Source organism: Triturus cristatus, chromosome 6, assembly GCF_964204655.1.
Source record: "Triturus cristatus chromosome 6, aTriCri1.1, whole genome shotgun sequence".
In the NCBI taxonomy this organism is placed as follows: domain Eukaryota; kingdom Metazoa; phylum Chordata; class Amphibia; order Caudata; family Salamandridae; genus Triturus; species Triturus cristatus.
This window is the reverse complement of record NC_140589.1, coordinates 1762182593-1762203053: the sequence shown is the minus strand read 5'-3', so window position 1 is coordinate 1762203053 and position 20461 is coordinate 1762182593. Positions and strand designations below refer to the sequence as shown.

At 43.9% G+C, this 20461-nt stretch overlaps 1 protein-coding gene across 3 annotated transcripts in view; it reads right to left on the bottom strand.

Annotated features, from left to right (window-relative positions):
* The window catches only part of CDC42BPA (CDC42 binding protein kinase alpha), a 797672-nt gene that overhangs the window by 370220 nt on the left and 406991 nt on the right, over positions 1-20461 (bottom strand). For all 3 annotated transcript variants that reach the window (XM_085613029.1, XM_085613030.1, XM_085613031.1), the window contains exon 8: positions 6470-6718. In XM_085613029.1, the coding sequence (XP_085469155.1) occupies positions 6470-6718 (249 nt within the window). The remainder of the gene's footprint in view (positions 1-6469; positions 6719-20461) is intronic.

The following is a 20461-nucleotide window of genomic DNA, read 5'->3' as shown; positions in this document are numbered from 1 at the left end:
GCCTTCTGCACTGCTAGTTCATCCTCCAAATTAGAGATGCGCGTTTCAGCCTCATTAAATCTCTCTACAAACTCTGTGCACGATTTGGCTATCCTGCTAACCGAATTCTGGAGTTTTTGACAAGCCCCTTGAGTGCATTGGCTTTCAATGCGTGTCTCCTCTCTATGGGCCATTATACTTTTATAAATGACCGCTAATTAAATGTCCTCAGCCTTCTCCAGGGCCATGCTGCGTTCCAGTTGTCACACCAGTAGCTCCAGATTCAGCTAAGAAGGAATAGTCGCATTGCATGGCCTCAGTATTTTCGATCATTTTAGGGCTTATACCACTCCGCCTCTTTTCCGCACTGTTCTTGGGCTGCTTACTGGCGTACCTGGTGAGTCTGTCCCCCGATCATCTAGATAAAGATTACTGAGACCACTATGGCTACTATCTGGAGAGCCCCCTTGCATCTAGGATGAGTGGACCATTCAAGCTCATCTTCAGAACCGTCTGAGGGATCGGAAAGGGAAAAGAAATTATCTCCAGATTCAATCTCTTTTATCGCGTTTTGATTGCTTGCATTATCTTTAACCCTTAAAATATCTTGATTCAAAGGTTCAAGCTCCTGTGCATTCATTAAATCGGGTGCTACTAAGAGATGTCGACGGGAGCCTCTGTTGTATTTTGCCTCATCTTGTCACTTTCAGATATAGTGTCGGCCCCTGCCTTAGTCACTGTTCTTAGATCTTTTCCTTCATTTATACTTCCCGATATGTCTCCTGTCCGATCATGTTTCTGTAATTGAGGATCTTTAGGCCCCCCATCAGTATTCGTGATTTCCCCCTTTTTACCACTCTGTCTGGATCCCTTCCCAGGACTTGTGCGAACAGAGGGAAGTTGTTTCCTCGCTTTCCCTGCCAAAAACAAAGATGGCACTGTCCTCTTACCGCTTGCCTCAATGTGTATGATGCCCTTTTTTCCCTCCGGTATCTGATCGCTATTCTTGCCATCACGCGGCCCCCCAGAGCCCCCAGCTTCCATGGGGTTACGGGTCTTGCCGCACCCAGCCTTTGGAGGCATTACCACAGAGGACGCCGATCGAGCAGCTCCTCCCACAGTCTGCGATCTCAGGACATGTGTGAACCCGGAAAACCACCGCGCCAGCTCCAGCAACTGCCAGACAGCCGTTCGGGAAGCCGCTACAGCCAGGTAAGCACACCAGACCATACCGCTCCACCGAAGAGCTTGGGCTGTTATCCTTTTCCATTGTAATTGCGTTACGTTCAGCTACCGCAATTCAGTCCATTTCGAACTATCAAACTGCAAAAATGCGGCGCCAAACACTGAGAGGCATGGATCAGTGAGCTCGGGCTTACACAACCATCAGCACGGTCGCCACCTTGCCTCCAAATCCCATTCCGATAATACATATTCAAGGGGGTCATTAAGATGATTAAGAGAAATCAACCATTTCAACACATACACACAACTGCAGATGCAGAAAGTTGCTACCTTGAAGTACAAAGTCTGCTTGGACTTAGTATACAATGGTCAAAAACGTGTGATTAAGTAACCACTGTATGTATGCAGATGGAACCGCGTGCTATAATTTCGGGGTGTGATTTCAAATTTATCTTGAATCCCAGGCTAGATAGATCCACAAACAGCACGCCCTACAGTAGCGAGGTGGGAAATATATGCAGAACCATGTAAGACAGCCTCTCTACGATTGATGCATATTATATTAAATAATAGCTTGGGAGGCTGCGCCAGTGGAAGCACCATGTTAGCTTGGCTCAAGGAACACTATTTTAATTGATACGGTCAAGGTAGCTAATACATCTGGGGATAAGATTGCCTCACTGTCAAATTTTACAAAGGTTTATTGGCCTTAGACATATTTAAAAAGGCACACATGTCATGATCTCTTTCTAACACATTCATACACCATCATCACAAGGTTCATCATAGAGACCGCTATCAAAAAACAATATGGATACAAAAATATTGGCCAAAATTGTAGCTCTGCGTTTTACGCCATATATAATGGGTTTGGTTGTACTTGGTCAGTCTGAGTTTATGACAAGATGCTTAACGGTGCGTTCCCTCTAGGTTTTCTGTGATAGCATACCAGGGGCCATATTATGCATACAACGCTCTTTCCCTGTTTCTGCCAGGGAGCACCTTTCAAAAGGTGCGGCGCAGGCAAACAGGTAGAGTGTGCCGTATTACAAAGAATGTGCTGCTCGCAGGGCAGCCTCGAACTGGTGCTGCCCTTGTGGAAGTGCATTCAAGTGAAATACGGTGCAACTGCTTTAAAGTCGCTCTGTTTCGCAGTGCAGGGGGCATGCCGCCTACATTTTCAAGAGGGGAGATAGCCTTGCAGGCAGGTGCCATTAGTGACAGTACCCGACTGCAGAGGGATATCTGGGGTGGTCCATTGGACCCCCATTCTCTCCTCCAGAGAGCTGCCTTTAGGAGGTGCACTGAAAGTGCATCACCTTTTTGTGGCATCTTTGCCTCTGCGCCTGCATCCATAATATGGCGCAGAGGCAACGTGATTCCTTCATCTTTGGGTGGCCACACCCCCATGCAAATGAGGGAACGCACTCTGGAGTTAGTGCTGGCACTACTTGTGCGCCAGCACTATCAATATTACAGAAAGGGCCGCAAAAGCATCTGTGGCCACTTCTGTAATACTAAAGTGCTTCGGGTGCGCACAAATCGGGGCACAAGCCCATTACACCACTGGGGCACTTTTTGTACAAGCCTCAGATTGATCAAGAGCAAGACGTGGCAGAAATAAGGGTGAAGGCTAAAAATCCATCTGATTCACTACAGTGGCCATACCCTCTCTCAGATGGATGGCGCTAGGCGAAGGCGCACTTAACTAGATATCATTATTAAATTCAACACGCAAGACTAGAGCTACAGTAAACAGGAGCCATTCCCTGAGCTTGTGGGGACACAGGCGATACATATGGCTGCTCCTGTCCTCACTGCTATTCGCCCTGTAGATTCTTGCTTCTTCCCCTTAGGGAACATCAACAACACTTGTGCCTGAGACTGCACAGATGGGACTACCTTGTGACCCTGTATGAATATGACTTCCTGCTGTATGTAGAAAAGGTGAACTAAAACCTGGCACTGATGCTCAGAGGCATTACTAGGTTTGGTGTCATGCCTAGGCAAAGAGTTAGATGTAAGAAATAGCACGTGATTTTTCACATCTGCGGTGTAACCCTACATGGACATCAAGGGATCAAAATACATAGAGACATGGAAATTGTGTTTAGGGATAACTAGGGGTCAATGGACACTAAACTGCAGGACCTGGTTGAACATCCTATTGTCGATGACTGGTAGGATTGCACTAATCAAAAGGGTGGTCCTTTTTTTGTCAACATTTCAATCCCACTGAATAAAACTTTAGTTTACTGGTAGGCTAGTTTGCACGGAAAGTACACCCCAGATTAGCTGGGACAGGTTGACACTATTATACGACTGGGGCAGTCTGGTGAGCTCAAGCACTCTTTCTAGCCTGCCGAGCTTCTGGTACAGTGAGGGATCCCTTTGCCACATGTGGCTGTAAAAGGTGATATGATCGTTCTATTGCTGTTGTACACCTCAGTACCCAAACTGATATAGGCCATCCGGCTTGCACACTGTGGGCCCGGCACTGTACTGCAACTGCGATAGGTTCAATGGTGCTCTGTGCGCAAACATTGCCATTAACTCCCTCTGCCAGTGAACTCAGTGCATAAGGCCCAGAAGCAACCGAAGCAATTGGAGCCACTGAAGATAGCAATCTGCTCCTGATTGTATAGCCTATTACTTAAGTCACTTAATGGAAAATCATATCTGAGTATCTGTCACTAATGTGTCTGCAATCCACTAAATTGTTACTGCTTTTCTGTTCTTTCTTGTGAAAATATTTCAAAAAGTACTTTAGAAGTTTTTTTTAGCCCGTAGCATCTGGGGGCTTCCTTAAAATGTAAGAATTAGACTTCGCTTTCTTCTTCCCTACATATCAATAAACATGTTTAAGCACAAACAACTGAGAACCAAATCTTGTTGCTCATAGGAATGTTTTAAATGCTTTAGAATTTTATCCAGTTGGTGTTCGGAATAAACAAGGTTGGTTTCTCACAAGTCAGGGTTTGGAACTATATTAGTTATTTTTGAACCACAGAACCTGGAAGAGAGTTTGTACAGGCATAAGAGGAATTTTAGCATGATCATTTATATATTTTTTGGCCCTTTTGTTTGTAACTGGTGTTCTTTTGCTTCTTTTCTGGGCAACCCACTCCAAACTAGCCCTTTACATCCCGTATGTAGGCCCTATTTTGTACTTGTTTCTGATAACTTGGATTAGGCGCTACGTCACTATGTTGGTGTTCTTGTAACATATTATGGAAGTTTGTCTTGCAATGAACGTTGCAGAGCAGTGTGGTGTTCCATATCTGCTTTAGGGTTTCTTAGTTTTAGCAGCCCTAGAGCCAACAACAGGAAGTACTTGGTGGAATATGGCCAACAAAGTAAATTCTCTTGGGGAGAGCATGTAGTCTAACGGCTAGGGTGGTCGACCTCAAATCTGGGGAACCGGGTTCGAGTCTCAGCAACAATGCTCAACATCCTGTGATTCTGGGCAAATCACTTAAGGTCTCCGTGCCTAACAAAAATTCATGTAACTAAACTGGTGCTGATGTAAAGCGCTCTGATCCTGATACCTTAGGATCAAGTTAAATCTTCGAAAAAATAAAAAAGAACTACAAGAACAAAGACAACTCTTATTAATGATTAACAGGGTGATGCATACGCTTCTACTGACCTGTATTTCAAATATCATGAGTGAGTATTATGTCCCCTGCTTTTCATTCTATTATCTGAATTTTTTCCAATGGAAGACGGCTGAGCTGAAATGACCAGTCTGATTGGACATACAATCTATTTGCTCTAAGCTATCTTTTACGGAAAATGTCAAACTTAATTCACGGTACTATAAAGAATCTGTAATGACGCTGACATTTTTGTGCATGCTTCATAACGTCATCAATGGACAAAAATATGGTTTCAGGTTAAGAAGATTATTTTCTCCAGTAACAAAACTATCTGGTACAGTGAAAAGACAGGTAGATACATTCATCCTTCATTGTCTTTTCAAATGCCTCTGGAATTCTGCAATGGGGCAAGCCCTTTAAAACACAGTTTGCTTCATCATCCTGTTTGCCACCGATCGGCTAGTTAAAGACTTCTGGTACACTATAACACATCAGCTCACGCAGACATCGAATATAATAAACCACTTACAATAACAAGCTGAGGATGTTTTTCATAATTATTTAGATGACATAGTAGTATGCATTGTGTAACTTTGGTTGAATAATATACACCCATCTGAATGACAGCGCTTTCAGCCAACAAACGAGCTGCCGCCACTCTAGCCATGGGCATATCACAAGAGATTAATCCCCAGTGACAATTTTCATAACCAATACAAAAATGTATTTGAGTAAATTGCTTTATCAATTTGTGTGCGGCAGTGTGCTTTTCTCTATTCGGAATCATCTTTTCATACATATAAAACAATAACCCTAGTGTTTGACACAATACAGAGGTTTCTTTAACCACAGAAAACCCCTTACAGAAAATCCCACTGTCAAAGTACTCCTTTTCAAATTTACTCACATTGAAAACCATGATGCTGAGAATGGCCATGTTGACTTTTATTTTGGCTTAATGGAAGACAAAGCAAACACATTCTGTGTGTTATCCTCATTGAACAGAAATTGTGGGACCTTTCACTTCATGCCAAAATGCCAAAGTCAAGCCCTAATGATAAAATTCAATATAAAGTGGTAAAACCTGCAAAGAAAAACTGCATTGCTGAGGCATGTCTTCGAAAAATACCCTCTTGTAAGAGAAAAATATTTATGTGAAAAACAAGTAGCTAAAAGAGAATGGGACCCTATCCCAACAGGCAAGAAAAGGATAGGATGAGTGGCTTCCTGTTGACGTCATCATGATGGCCATACAAAGCTCCTCATAAAAATGATATGCTATATATTTATTAAATCGTGTTCCTAGATTGTGGATGTGATGCAAACATGACAATCAATATATGTCCCGACGCTGAAGAAAGGATCTTAACAATTTATAAACATAAAAATATTACTTCTACATGTGAATCTTACTTCTATATGTGAAAACAGAAAAATATGAAATTAAAAAAATGTGTACAAAAGATATAACTAAAAATTGGACTGACTGGAGGACGGAGTTGGGAGGATGAGTGGGGGTAATGTTGGGTGGTTGGGGGTTGAGCCACTTGTGATCTTGTTATATGCTGGAAAACGAATGCGTGATCAACAGTTGATGCATTGTAATGTGTTGAAAGAAAGCAATAAAAATTGTTTCAAAAAAAAAAAAATTGGACTGACCACTCTTTTAATGCGCTCTTTAGGACAAAAGATAAAGTTTTACTTACAGCGTTTTTCAAACAGTCATCGTCCACATCAAAATTTGACGTATCGGTCGGACTGCTGACCTCCGGGATGTAGGGTGCCTCACAGTTTCTAATATTGTCCCAGTCAATGCCAGCAAAGAAAGGGTGTTTTTTAAAATCTTCTATCCCGTTCTGCCCAAGTCGGTGCTCCCTGCTACAGATGAGCCTTCTCACAAGGTCCTTGGCATTCTCAGACACATCTGCCACATGTGCGGGAAACTGGAACCTTTCCTGAAGAGCCAAGAAAAGTCACATTAGTGTAAAGTAATTACTTTATCTTAATCAACTAAACGTTCCTTCCTGTTACAAACTGATGTATCATTTAAGAAGTGATTTCTGTGGAATTGCTGGCAAATCTAGGCCGAAATTTGCATTACGCCACAGTTTTTAACATAATTTGTGTAATTTTGCATTACTTTTGCTATGTGAAGTTCCTGAAATTATGCTATTACGTCACATCATGCAGTCATGTGCCATCTGCAGTAAAAATGTACTGCAAATACACGAGAACAACACGAACAACAGAGATTAAGTAGCATTATGCTTTTGTTTTTCTGCACGATTTGTTTTGCACTAAAATGGATGCTTGCGTCTAAATTAGGAGCCAGAAGTCTTCCATTGAAAAGAATTCAGTGCCAAATTCTCAAGTTTTGCATTTCCCGTAATTTTGCGAATTTTTCCCAAAATCTTGCATAATAACACAAAAACAATTTATGGAAATTTCACACACCGCTATTCCTAACACTGAGTTTTGTTACCAGATCAATATGGCACTCTGCATGGCATTACAAATTAGAGAGGTAAAAGGCTCACTGGCTAACTCTGCTTTGATCAACTGTTTTTAAATTTAAATTCAGACACGGCTAACTCAACATTCCATTGTTTCAAGCTTGGTAAATTGAGTAACATTACAATAAATAGTAGCGCCACTTTTTGTTTACAGCACGTAGAAATGGCAGAAGTGCAGTGCAAAGCGCTTTATAAAAAAATAATCTATTAGCATATACAAAAATTGCATGTTAAATCATGAAGCATAGCCCAGAATATATTGATTTTTTCAGAATGACCTGTGACCGCTCCAAGACTAGCAGAACCTTGCATTAAAACTTTAATCAATAGCAGTATCTGACTCTACCTTCAGCATTTTTAAGACCCTTCATGTGGAATATCTAAAAAATAAACAGAAGGAATTGAGAGTTCATTGCAGACTCGCTGCTGGATGAGAACCAAGTAGAAGAGCGTGATGTGTTGACCCAGCAGCCTACTCAAGCTTCATTTCCAGACTCTTTTACCATGGAAAAGTATTGCATCAATCCCAGGGCAAGACACCCGCATCTGATCACTGGGTGTCCAAGACCCATGCTCAGTGTTGCATATCAGTCAAGCAGCTTTCACAGCACAACAAACATCCGCTGATACGCAACTCTGAGCATGGACCTGTTATATGTCATCCGCTACATGCGTTACATCTCTGCCGTTTGCTTCACAATGCAAAACAAGGCTGGGTCTGACCACACGGATTGAAAAAACGAAGAACTTTACATATTCCTTCAGTATACAGCATAAAACGCTCTCTGTCCTGGTCACTCTTGCAAGGCTAACTGAACTGCTTCAAATACATACACAAGAAAACAGTTGGAATGTGCAGCACTAAGGGTGTGTCAGCATCATGCAATCTCACCTTCGTAGCAGAGCAAACATAACAAAAACAATGTCAAATGAACCACTGAAATACAAATAAGGACATGGTATCAAACAGATATCTTACATCATTTAAGGCAAAAAGGGAAGACATTTGGGATTAAATATCAGACACTTGTTGAGATCTTCAGGAAAGGATGAAAACAAAGAACTGATTGGTTGCATCAATTTCAGTCTGCGTAAGTTTCCTCTGGAAAGAGGACAAAACCGTAGCACATTATTTAAGAGTTTTGTAGGTCACCAATTCTTTCCTTGCAGCTGTTCCAGAAACCAGGATGGTGCAGCTGAGAGGGGGCAATGATAAAGTAAATAGGTAGTGAAGTGGTCCACTGGATTTGAGGCATAAGTTCCGGTCTTTCCCTACGCCGGTCACAGCAGTTCAGTGGAACAATGCTGCCCTATGAAGTTCCCTGAAGGACCGGAGGTCAGGTCCCGGCATCTCCATCACAGAAATGGGTCTGGGAAACCCAGTGATCAGTTTCTGTCACGTGAATGTCTGTAGGCGTCTTAACGGAGTGAAGATGTTTGCGGTCTTTGTGCACGTAACCACGACCTTAACTGCAAAAGTCTGCACGCCTAGTGCAATGTGTTTTGTATTTAATCCATGTGAAGGTAGAACGGGGTCAGCGTCTAAATCCAAAATGTTGGAATCAACTCTTGAACATCTTCTCTCTGAAGAGGAGGAAATGCCTCCATAATGGTGTGTAGCAGCGCCACTATGGCGTACGCTGACCAGCGCCACAGGCGCTGCTTTTACTAGCCAATGATTCAAATGTGAAAATACATGGACATCCTATACTTCATATTCAAACTGGCACCAATGGCAGTGCATGCCAATGCAAGCACGTGGCGGAGTCACCTGGCAAAACAGAGGATCATAAACTGATAATGCCGGGACCCCTAACGCGAGTCTCGTTTAACACCCGTGGGTGTAAAGGGCTGGTTCATGAAGATAGGCATACAGGAAGTCCAGTGACGTCAGCCAATCCCCTGCATTGATGCCCAGAAGGACTTGGCTCATGGACAGCTGCTTGAACATGTCCTGCCGGATGAATACGTGTAGGAGTTGAAAGTGAAGGACGGGTCTCAGTTCGTCTCAAGTAAATAAGTTAAACAAATAGATGAAGGCTATCCGGATTCCAGTTCAAACAGGCAGGACCTCATTCACTGGCCGGTAATATGTTTTAAATGTGGAAAATGCACTTAGTCAGTTTAGCCACCAGTGTAGAAAATCAAAAATCAGCAGACCACTCAGACTCCAAATAGAATGGAAGAAAGGCAATGTCTCTAAGAGTTTTCAGTAGAAGCACCGACATTGCATTGAGAAACGACTAAACCAGTAATGGAGCTAAAATATTAATGATTTCAAAAGTTCAGGTTGAAGAAATTGCACTATGCTTCCTAATTTAAAATCAATGCAAGTAAAGCAATCTTGCTTAAGGAATGGCAAAGTGCAGATTTGTCCCCCAGTGTAATGTATGTAAGCTACAGATTGCAGCATCTATAGCCAGCACTCTGAGGAGTCCAAACCTAAGGAGGTGCAAATAATGCTCTGAGTGGAAAACATGTTCCCACTGGGTTACTGGACCTCAGACAGTAACTGCCCGATCGAGCCATCCAAGCCATGCACCTTCCACTGCTCAAAGATTAAGGTTCTGTGCAAGTGCAAAATTGAGCATTTGTGACGGAAAAACTTCTCAACAATTCTTCACTGGCTCAAAATGACGCTTTAAATTACATATTTATAAATAGGAGCCAAATAATAACCGGCTCACTAACTGCTATCGATTTTCTTTCTATTTATTAGGTCTTTAGAGTGATAGTGACAAATGTGGAACATGCGCTGAGTCAGGTTAGCCACCAGTGTAGGTAATCAAAAATCAGCAGACCATTTTAGTCATTGAAAAACTGGAATGTTTTTCCTGAATCTAAAAGGGGAAAGCATTTTCTCTTTAAAATAGCTTTACTTGCATGTAAGAACTGAACAGTGGATGGTTCTGAAAGCCAAGAAGGCCCACAATGGCATACATTGATGTCTTCAATAGATCAATAAATGATCTCTACAAGTCACTTCAAACGCTGGATCCTGATCTAAATCTAACAGCAGAGGACGTTTGGAAAATCACTTAAATGTTGAAGGAAAGAAAAAATGTTGGAAAAATCCTGTTGAACCATTGGAAAGTCTCTCCCAGGACCTCAAGGTATCACAGACACTTCATAAAATACTGGTGAATAACCAATAGATCCCTAAAGAAAGTACCAAGCTGGAGTGTGAGACAGATAATTTGGAATATGGGAAAAGCCTGGTAATTTCAGGTGAACATACCAAGACATACAGGGTCAGGCTTGACTTCTGCAATATGGTATAAGAAGGAACTGCAACGAAAGAGGCTTAGATTGCAAAAAGTCCAAACTGCTGTAGTTGTTTGACCACTGGCCTAAAACACTGCACCATGTCTCTGCAGTTTGTAACAGTCTTGGTCATATACAACTGTGTCTTTTATACCAAGTTCTAAACTCAGGGCCTCTGAGTTACCTGGCATAAAGAGGAGACAAGCTGTTCTTAGTTTGGAGCCCATGACTGTACAGTAAAAGAACCAAGTGCCTTCAGCAGCCATCTTAAAAGTATAGAACGCCAAAGCATCCTCTAGTTTGAGCTGCTGTATCATAACGCTTCTCAGTCTTTTATCCAGTGGCCAGAGGCAATTTGGGTTGCGATGTGGCATGGGGAATCATTTAATCTGGAACTACTTTGGGAAGAAGGTCTTGGTAGATTTGTGGCCTCTTTTCATAAACACATTCTAAAATCTAAAGCTCTCATATTTGCAAAGTATTTCTGCTTGTGAAAATTCTAATCCTAAAAGGCAGACTGGTAGCTTCAAACAGCTGGTCCATCTTTCACTAAAGAGCTGTTCACAGTGCTTTGGAAAGTTCGTGCCTGCATTGGGACATGCACATTTGTTGAGACATGCGGCAGTGTTGTGCCAGTAGCAAAGATTTGTGTGCTCGGCAGCGCAGCAAGTGACAGTATACCATATCCATAATTCAGCCTCAAACGGAGATTTTTAAAAGGTTGAAAAACCTGTAGTAGTCTGCAAAAATGACTGAGATACTTGATTATTCAACACAAATCATATCTCTATGCTATTGAATGGTGTTGCTATTGTCCCCAATGACCAATATACTCCCAGTAAGATTGTCAGCATTAAGTGTAATATAGTGCTAACATTGCTGAAAGCAATAGAGCGCTGTGCAAATATAGGCAGAGGGACAATTAAGGATCTTTCAGATGGAACAAGTTCTCATCTACACTTACTCAATGGCCAGAAAGAACATTGTTCTTTGTAGAAGGTGTACAAGGTGCTTCTTGAGAAAACACTTTGAAGGAGTGACTCTGATCTCTAGTGAGATATTGGCCCATAATCGCAGTGCATAACGTGGCTTTTTATCTGGTATTTTAGCACATTTTGATTTTAGGAAATCAACCCGAATCAAGAATGACCAATAAAGAAACAAAAGTAAGAGTGTGAGGCTAGGAGAGCTGTGGGAAGAATGAGCTACAAGAAGAATGATTCTTCAAGATCTTTTTGTCTCGGCCACGTTGATTTCTGGTGTTTTATGACCCACACAAGGGTTCTAGGTCCTCCAGAAGTGGACAGCTGGACAACTCCGAGACCCTTGGACTCCGATCACTGCACAAGAGGCACAGAGCAGTGTTTTTTCTGGTATCAGAGAAGTGAGCCGTCTTATTTTCCTGCCCAGTAGTTCCAAGATGATAGCAACGCTTCTCTTCTGGCATTAATCTGAAACACCGTAGTGTTTAGAAACTGCTGAAACCACCCACTGCAAGTGCAGGAAAGAGTTTGTGAGGTGTGTGCTAAATTTGCGCATATTTGAGCTAAAGTATACACCGGCTATGGCTTTGGGGAACTTCCACCCAACCCCTCACCCAGATGGGGGGTTATCTCCCTTATGCCCCTGTTGTCAACGTTGAAGCTTTCGAGGCACTAGTAGTCAAGTAGACCCTTTGATAACACAGCAAAATGAATAGCCGCGTCTCCATGAAGTGTAATCAGCTACAGCATTCTACAATATTCGTGCCGTAAGACACAGAAATATGGAAATCAAGTCAAGTCAAAGTATGCTTTATTCGAAATTTCATTCATAAAAGCAGGATAAAAATCACAAAAGAAAAATTCAGAATACATAAAAAGATTTTTAAAATAGAATTAAATTTTACAATCAGTCGAATACAGAATACAAAACATACTTATTAGAATTCCTAACTTAAAAACAGTTCAAATTCAAAAAACGAACTGGGCCTATCAGACAATTAAAAAAAATTAAAAATAGAGGATTATCTTAATAAAAATTCCTATTTGTATGTAAAACACACATATTGAGAATATAAAAAGTATATATAAAAAGATATCACAACAGAGAGTAGTCAGATGGCTAGCAATCTCTGTCTGATCGACCACGCCCAACCAAGATACTTCGCAGTGGCTATTGAAATCCAAGTCAAAGTGCTAGTGCATATAATACGTAGAGCAACAGTGCTACTAGACGTCCCCAAATTTTTACACATCGGAGATAACCAGGTGCGTCTTGGGGCCAGATAAGCTTTACAGGAAAATAACAAATGACCAATACTTTCTTTAGTGGTGCCACAAACGGGGCAGCTGTCACAAGTTCCACCTTCCCATTTGGCTACCAAGTATCTAAGGGGAAGTGCACCTGCTCTTAGTTGGAAAAGAAGCTTTCTTTCTCCTGGTCTAGTAATGATATCCCAATATGGTTCCAGGCAAGGATATAACTTAGCTTCTAGAAATCCTCCAGCCATGGAACCAGCACTAGAACTGTTCCAGTTTCGGGTGGCTACCATCTCCCAATAGACCATTTTCAGAGTACTTATAGATGGGAAAATTGCTCCCACTGGGTCTTCCCAGAGCGAGCACATACCAAGCTCTGTCAAAATAGTCTTGAGAGATTTAAGCCACCCGATTTTATGAAAGAGATCTAGTCTGATAATATCCAAAAACCCCGCAGCGTAATGAGAGAGCACAGGTGTCGTCCATAACCTTCGCCAGTACAAAATAGGACGAAGCCTAACCAGATCTGTGACTGCTCTTCTTCCCAGATCATATTTAAGGGGCAACAAAGGGGTGCTTTTAGGGACACCAGTTATTGCCCGAAGAAAATTATTTTCTGATACTTGGAGTGCAGCCACCTTCTCAAAGCCCCAAAGCTCAGCACCATAAAGTGCGGAGCCTAGAGCCTTCGCTTCATAGACCTGGAGTACAGGCTTTACTGGTTTGGTCAGTGATTTTCTGTGCTCTGAACTAATGGCACCAGACAACTGCCTATGTCTAAGTGTGGCAATGTCTATGTGCTGGCGCCATCTGTACTCACTAGATATGTGTAATCCCAAATACGTAAAGGAATTCACTACCTCTAGCGGGCGACCATTCATAGTAATATTGGATTTAAAACTACGATGGGGATTAAAAGTCATAAGTTTGGTTTTGGCCGTATTAACCTCAAGACCATACTCCCCACAAAATTTATCATAAATAGACAGAGCACACTGTAAGCCACTTGGGGTTTTAGATAAAATGAGCGTGTCGTCAGCAAACATTAAAATAGGAATTTTTATACCTGCTAAAAAAGGGGCGTCAACCTTGGCAGAAAGCAAACGGGTAACTATATCATTAATATACAGGGTAAAAAGGACGGGAGCCATTGAACATCCTTGCCTAACACCCCGCTCAACTGGGAAGTCCGCAGTCACCGATCCTGGTCCCCCCCACTGGATCTTGGCAAAGTTTGATTCATGAAGCCTCATCAACAGTGATAGTAACCCTTCAGGGAGGCCCTGGTTCTTGAGAACCAGCCACAACTTAGGTCGAGGGACCAGGTCAAAGGCAGCCCGCAGATCGACAAAAGCCGCATACAGGCTGCCTTCGCCCAGCACCACGGTCCGCCATTGCAACAGGGTGAATCGAAAGACCTGGTCCACCGTACTAGTGGACCGGCGGAATCCCGCCTGGAAGGGAGACAGGGCATTGGTCTCCTCAGCCCAATCTAGGAGTCTGTTAACAATCACACGCCCCACTACCTTTTGTATAGTGTCAATGAGGCTTATCGGTCTATAATTACCCGGCTGGGACCAATCGCCTTTCTTGAACACGGGTATGATTACAGCTCCCTTCCAGGATGACGGTACCGCAGCACCCTGAGCTATAGCATTAATAAGGAGATGGATGTACTTTGACCAGCGCTCTTTATCATTAATAAATACATCAGCTGGGACACCATCAAGTCCTGGGGCACGTCCAGTGGACACTGTGCTGAGAGCCAACATGATCTCTTTAATACTAAAGAGGTTATCTTTTAAATTGGTGTAGAATTATATCAGGTCCCGAAACAGCTTGTATTGGCTCAGCATATTGATTTTTGAAAAATTTTACCCATTCGTCTTCCGGTACGTTGTTATTCGGGGGGTCGGGCAAACCCGAACTTCCCCATTTAACAATGTTCCAGAATAACCGGGGGTCTTTCCTATCACTAGCCGCCTTTAACTCAGACCAGTGATGCTCGTCCCAAGCTTTCTTTGCTTTAGAAATACTAACTTTATAGTCCTTTCTAGCAGCACGAATAGCAATAGTCTGTCTCCCCTTGATAGCAGTTCCTAGAGCTAGTCGTGCATCTCTGCATTGATCATTATACCATTTAGCGGGCTTTGGGACTCTAGCTCTTTTGTTATTCACAGACCTAAAAAAGTGACCTTTGATAGTGCAAAAAAGGGTGTCATGTATTTCAACTACTTTGCACAACCCAGAGTTAGATGAGTTAATATACTCAATAGATGATATCGCTGAATCTACTTCACTACTGATATTTGCAATAACCAGTTGGTCGGTCACTATGTTTGCCCACCTTAATCTACGCATGTCGTTAGTGGGGAGAATCGAAAAGGGGGCAGGCTCATTTTGACCGGTATGCTGATTAGAAAGAGGCCACCATTTATGATCTACACACAGAGGATTGTGATCACTCTCACACCTCCATACTACCTCCATATCACAAATCAGTCCCCATAATGTAAGACTACATATTACGTAGTCAATCCTGCTTGTGAATCGCCCATTATCGAATGTACAATACCCGTTTTTATCGCTTCTAGTCCTCCCATTTAGAGCTCTTAAGCCCTTTTCATAACAGAGAGCATTCAAACTAATCACATCATCGGTCCAACGCACAACCGAATTGAGTTCCAACTTGGGGACACCCCATTGCCGATCTTCTTCGTCTCCAAAGAGGTCATCATCAATAACTAGGGGTTCAAATGTTCTGTTGAGGTCACCCGCAATAACAATGTTATTATTTAGGGAATGGGTGTCCAAAAGACATCCCAGGGCCGTTAAGACCTCTGACCTCTCACCCCTATTACTCCTGGCATAGATGTTATAAATGTTGAGCGTTCCCAATTTATCTAGATTTAGTCTAATTAGTTGAATATCTCTAGGACACGTGTCAATGGCTTTAACAACTAACTTTAAACTCTGACGGACCCAGATAGTTAAACCACCCATGGGTCTCCCCTTCAGGCCTTTTACTGCAGGTACATGGTAGTTCAGATATCCCTGAGCAAAGGATGGATCACATGACCAGGTCTCTTGGAATATACATAAGTCAAAGTTGTTAACAAAAGATAGCCATTCCTCAGACACCAGTTTAGAGGGGAGCCCAGCAACATTCCATGAAAGTAACTTCCCTGTATTATTCCCAGGGCCAACCGAGGGCTTAATCGGTGATGGAGAATCAGAGGAAGAGAGAGGGTTAATACTAATATCATCACTTGTTTGTAATAGTAGATTTCTTGACTCAGTGGGGGAGGAAAATGAGTCAGAAGAGGGCACTTGAATATCTGTAGTTAATCCCTTATTGTGGATAAGTCAATCCACTTCTTCCAAGTTTGCTAGCACCTCGTAACGATTACTAAGGGGAATGACATGGTTACACTGGTTGCAGAAAGGAACCCCTGAGTTAACAGTAGGGGCTAGATGTGATCTGGGATAGAAATAAGTCAATTCCCAAGTAGAGATAGAGGACCTCGCATTATTCGCATGCCAGTTAAGAATGTGGCTGACAGCTCTAGGGTCTCTGAAATTAATTATTACAATATCCCCGTTGATATTCTTCAGAGTATTTCCCAGCCAAGGAAGACGCCGTACATGTAAGATTTCTCCATTAATATACAAAGGGAGGGGGCGATTCTGACCAAGCCAATAAATAACTTTATTTTTTAGCTGCGAGTAGCCCTCAAATGTATCCTCGTTTAATGTTGGAACTCCCGTGAGAACAACTACAAGGGGAACTGCTTCAGGTGGGAGATCTATTTGATAACCCCTGCGATTCTTTGCAACGGAAGAACAGGGGATATCTTTTTTATCACGTAGTGTATCTGGAGCGTCTACCCTCATAGACTTGCCATCTTTAATTAAGGTACAGGTACAGAGGGGCATTGTATCAAGGGAGGTAGATCTTCCTGTACTTTCGTTATTTGAGTTGTTATTACTTGTATGGAGTTGGGGAGTAGACTTTAGAGATGGAACAACAGGAGGACTGTCGATAGGTAATGCCATCACTGGCTTGATGAGATTCTTGATTAATTCCCTATTGTTACCTATTAACTGTTCAACATTGACAAGTCTTTTATCTATGGTCTTTAATTTCTCAACAATAGGTGAAATGAGGGACCTAAACAAATGTTCGACATTACCCAATATCTCTGTAATGAGCTTATCATTAGTAGAGCAGGGAGCAGGAGTAGCTGGGGAAGATGTTTGATCAATACCGTTTAAGGGAACCTTATCAGTTGAAGCCAGATCAAAATGAGGGCTTGTTTTGTTCTTTTTACTCCTTGGTGGTACACTAGCTCTCTTTCTCCTTTTTCTAAATAGTGGGCCCGGTAGATTGGATTGCCTGGGTAATTTGGCCCTTTGAGATGACATTTTAGCAGCTTGTAGTGATGGCAGATTTGGGAGAACTAGCTCAGGGATTGAATTAAGTGGTGTAGATGGAGCAGTTGGAGACTGAACATTATTAAACACAGGTAATGAGATTGCATTACATGGAAGAATAGAAGAATCCACATTACTAGGATTATCTACATCTTCGATGTAGGAAAGACAGCTCTTATTCGGAGAGGTAGCTAAGTGTAAAGATGACACCGAGGGTGGCGTGTTTTTAATGAGCTCGATAGAGTTACGACGCTTTGCCCTTAGCTCTGCAAGTGATGCATCCCGGTCTAAACCCTGATTCACCCTTAATAAGTAGCTGTCTAAAGTCCCCTTCTTCGCTCCTCCAGCCATGATTGTACAAATACCACTAATAGTAGGCTGTAGGTCGATTAAACAGCCTTGAGAACAATGGCTCACTATAAGTGGTAAACTCAAATGAGACGGAGGGAACGGAACATCAGAAATAGTTACTGCCACAATAATAAACTGTCCCGATACAATGGAGAACAAATACAAGAGAGTGAGCCCGGCCCGGTCTCCCTCGGCTCCTGAGGGCTACAGAGGGCCCGCCCTTTGCCCGGGCTTAGCACGGCGCCGCCCGCGCGCGGACCCGCGAGGCGGATGCCCAGGTGCACTTTATAGCGCCTCCAGGCGCGAGAGTACAGGGGGCGGCTTCCTCTTCCGCCGCAGGGGATGCTGGGGGATGTAGTCTCCTCGTCCTCTCAGCGGCCGCGATGGGATGGCGGCAGCGGGAGGGAGACAGTCACCAGACACGAGAAGTTATGCCCAGGTCACAAAGGTGAGGTAGCAGGTTTCCAGCACACAAAGGGATTGAGACGCCCACTCTGCCAGAAGCCCAGGTGTACTTTATAGCGCCTCCAGGCGCGAGAGTACAGGGGGCGGCTTCCTCTTCCGCCGCAGGGGATGCTGGGGGATGTAGTCTCCTCGTCCTCTCAGCGGCCGCGATGGGATGGTGGCAGCGGGAGGGAGACAGTCACCAGACGCGAGAAGTTATGCCCAGGTCACAAAGGTGAGGTAGCAGGTTTCCAGCACACAAAGGGATTGAGACGCCCGCTCTGCCAGAAGCCCAGGTGCACTTTATAGCGCCTCCAGGCGCGAGAGTACAGGGGGCGGCTTCCTCTTCCGCCGCAGGGGATGCTGGGGGATGAAGTCTCCTCGTCCTCTCAGCGGCCGCGATGGGATGGCGGCAGCGGGAGGGAGACAGTCACCAGACGCGAGAAGTTATGCCCAGGTCACAAAGGTGAGGTAGCAGGTTTCCAGCACACAAAGGGATTGAGACGCCCCATGGAAATCACACAAGAGCTGATTCCTTCCCCCACCTCTGTGACACAGCCTGAGCATGTGAAACAAGCACTGAAAATGCAATATGTCTCGCCTTTCATTAAGTTAAAGCCATTTGCTTTGCTATACAATACCATTAGCAAAGCAAATGGCTTTAACTTAATCAAAGGCGAGACCTATTGCATTTTCAGTGCTTGTTCTGGGATGACATGGTGTCTGCCACATCCCAACCGGCTGAGACTCTATTACTCATCTCCTTGTTAAAAAACACACAAATAGTGCAGTTGCTAACAGCCTATGTGATATTGGTGTATTTCATTGTTGCCATCAAAACACCAACGAAGAGATATAAGCAAACCTTGGGGCTGACAGACCTGTGGACGGAAATGAGGGGAGAAAGAAATGTAAGAATGACTTCTAGGCAGACAGAAGCGAGGACACGCAGAGGTCAGGACAGGCAGCGGTGAATGCATGAGGTGGACAGGTGAGGGCAGACAGCATAAAGAGGTCAGGGACGAGTGGAGAGAGGCGGGGACAGGTAGGAGCGAGGCAAGCGAGGAGGTACAGGTCCTGGGAGGCAGAGGCGGGTGCAGCCAAAGGTGAGCCTGGCAGGGGGACAGAGTTGTACTTAGAAAAGAGGGCAGGCACAGTGAGGGCAGACAGGTAAGGACAGGCAGAGGCGGGCACACTGGTGGCAGATAGGTGAGTGGGGCATGGGGAGGCCTAGCCAAAGGTGAGGACAGGCAGCCATTAGGAGAAGCCAAGGGGAGAAGACAAGGTGGACAGCGTGAGGAGGGGCAGGTGGTAAAAGAGGTCGAGGTGAGGGCAGAGGGAAGGACAGTCATTGAATAGGACAGGCAGCGTCCCAGACTGAGCTGAGGACAGTCACTGAGGTCAGAGGCCTGTGCAGAATAGATGACAATCAGAGGAGGTCACCATGGAGATGGGAGACTCGGAAGCGAGGGAAGGCCGGCGAGGTCAGGCAGGGGCAGGGCTTTAAGTGGGCCGGGTCTCACCGTATCTGAGCACCGGCAGGAGGCCTCGAAACGGGTCTCTATCGGGTTCTGTTTTGTGCCCTGGCACAGGAGGTCCGTCTTTTTTTCGAGCGTTATAGGCGAAGGGAAATCCTTTAAAGAGAGTCATTTTCTCTCTGGATTTCTCTTCTCGGGACTCAGGGGCAGCAACATTGTCGTGGTGTCACCAGGGCTTTATGTGGAAGCTTTTTGTAGTGGTTTGCTTTAACTTAGAATTCTTGGGCCCACTATGTTCTGGACCCAGGAATTCTAAGTGGAATGTGGGGGTTTGATTCGGTGACAGTTGTACCTTGAGGAGCTGAAGGAAGCGGCTGCTGCGCAGCATTCAATTGACAATAAAGACTTAATTATTTCACCTCACCGTGTCACGGTGTCATCACTACAGAAATGGCGACGATCTGGTGAATTGGATGCTGCAGAACCCACAGCGTAAAGGAAGAAAAAACAAAGAAAAAAAAAAGAGAAAAATCGGAAGCGAGCTTGTGAATCCGATGTAAGAAGCTAGCAGCAGCGTAATCAAAAGAAGAAGCAAACAGCAACGAAGCTTACCTTAATAACCAGCACCGAAGAGGATCTTGCTGGAGGTTTGCGATCGCCGTTGTTCCGCCACGCAAAGGATAATTGTTCACGTTCCTGCTGTTGTTTTTCACGCCATTTTGGAAGTACGTACACGACGTACCCGAGAGAGAGGAAGTCCGTGAAAAGGAGGCGTCGTTGTCATCGTTACACAGCGTAGGAATCTGTGGACGGAAATATCCTGCACCTGAGAGAGAAAGTGCGTGGAAGGGAGGTGTTGTTGTATTCCCTACACAGTGTAGTACGACGGACGGAGAACGAGAAAATCCCGTTTGGTAAAGAAGGTCGAGAAGGTTTCAGAGGACTTGGTCATTTAAGCTGCGCAAGTATTTCCT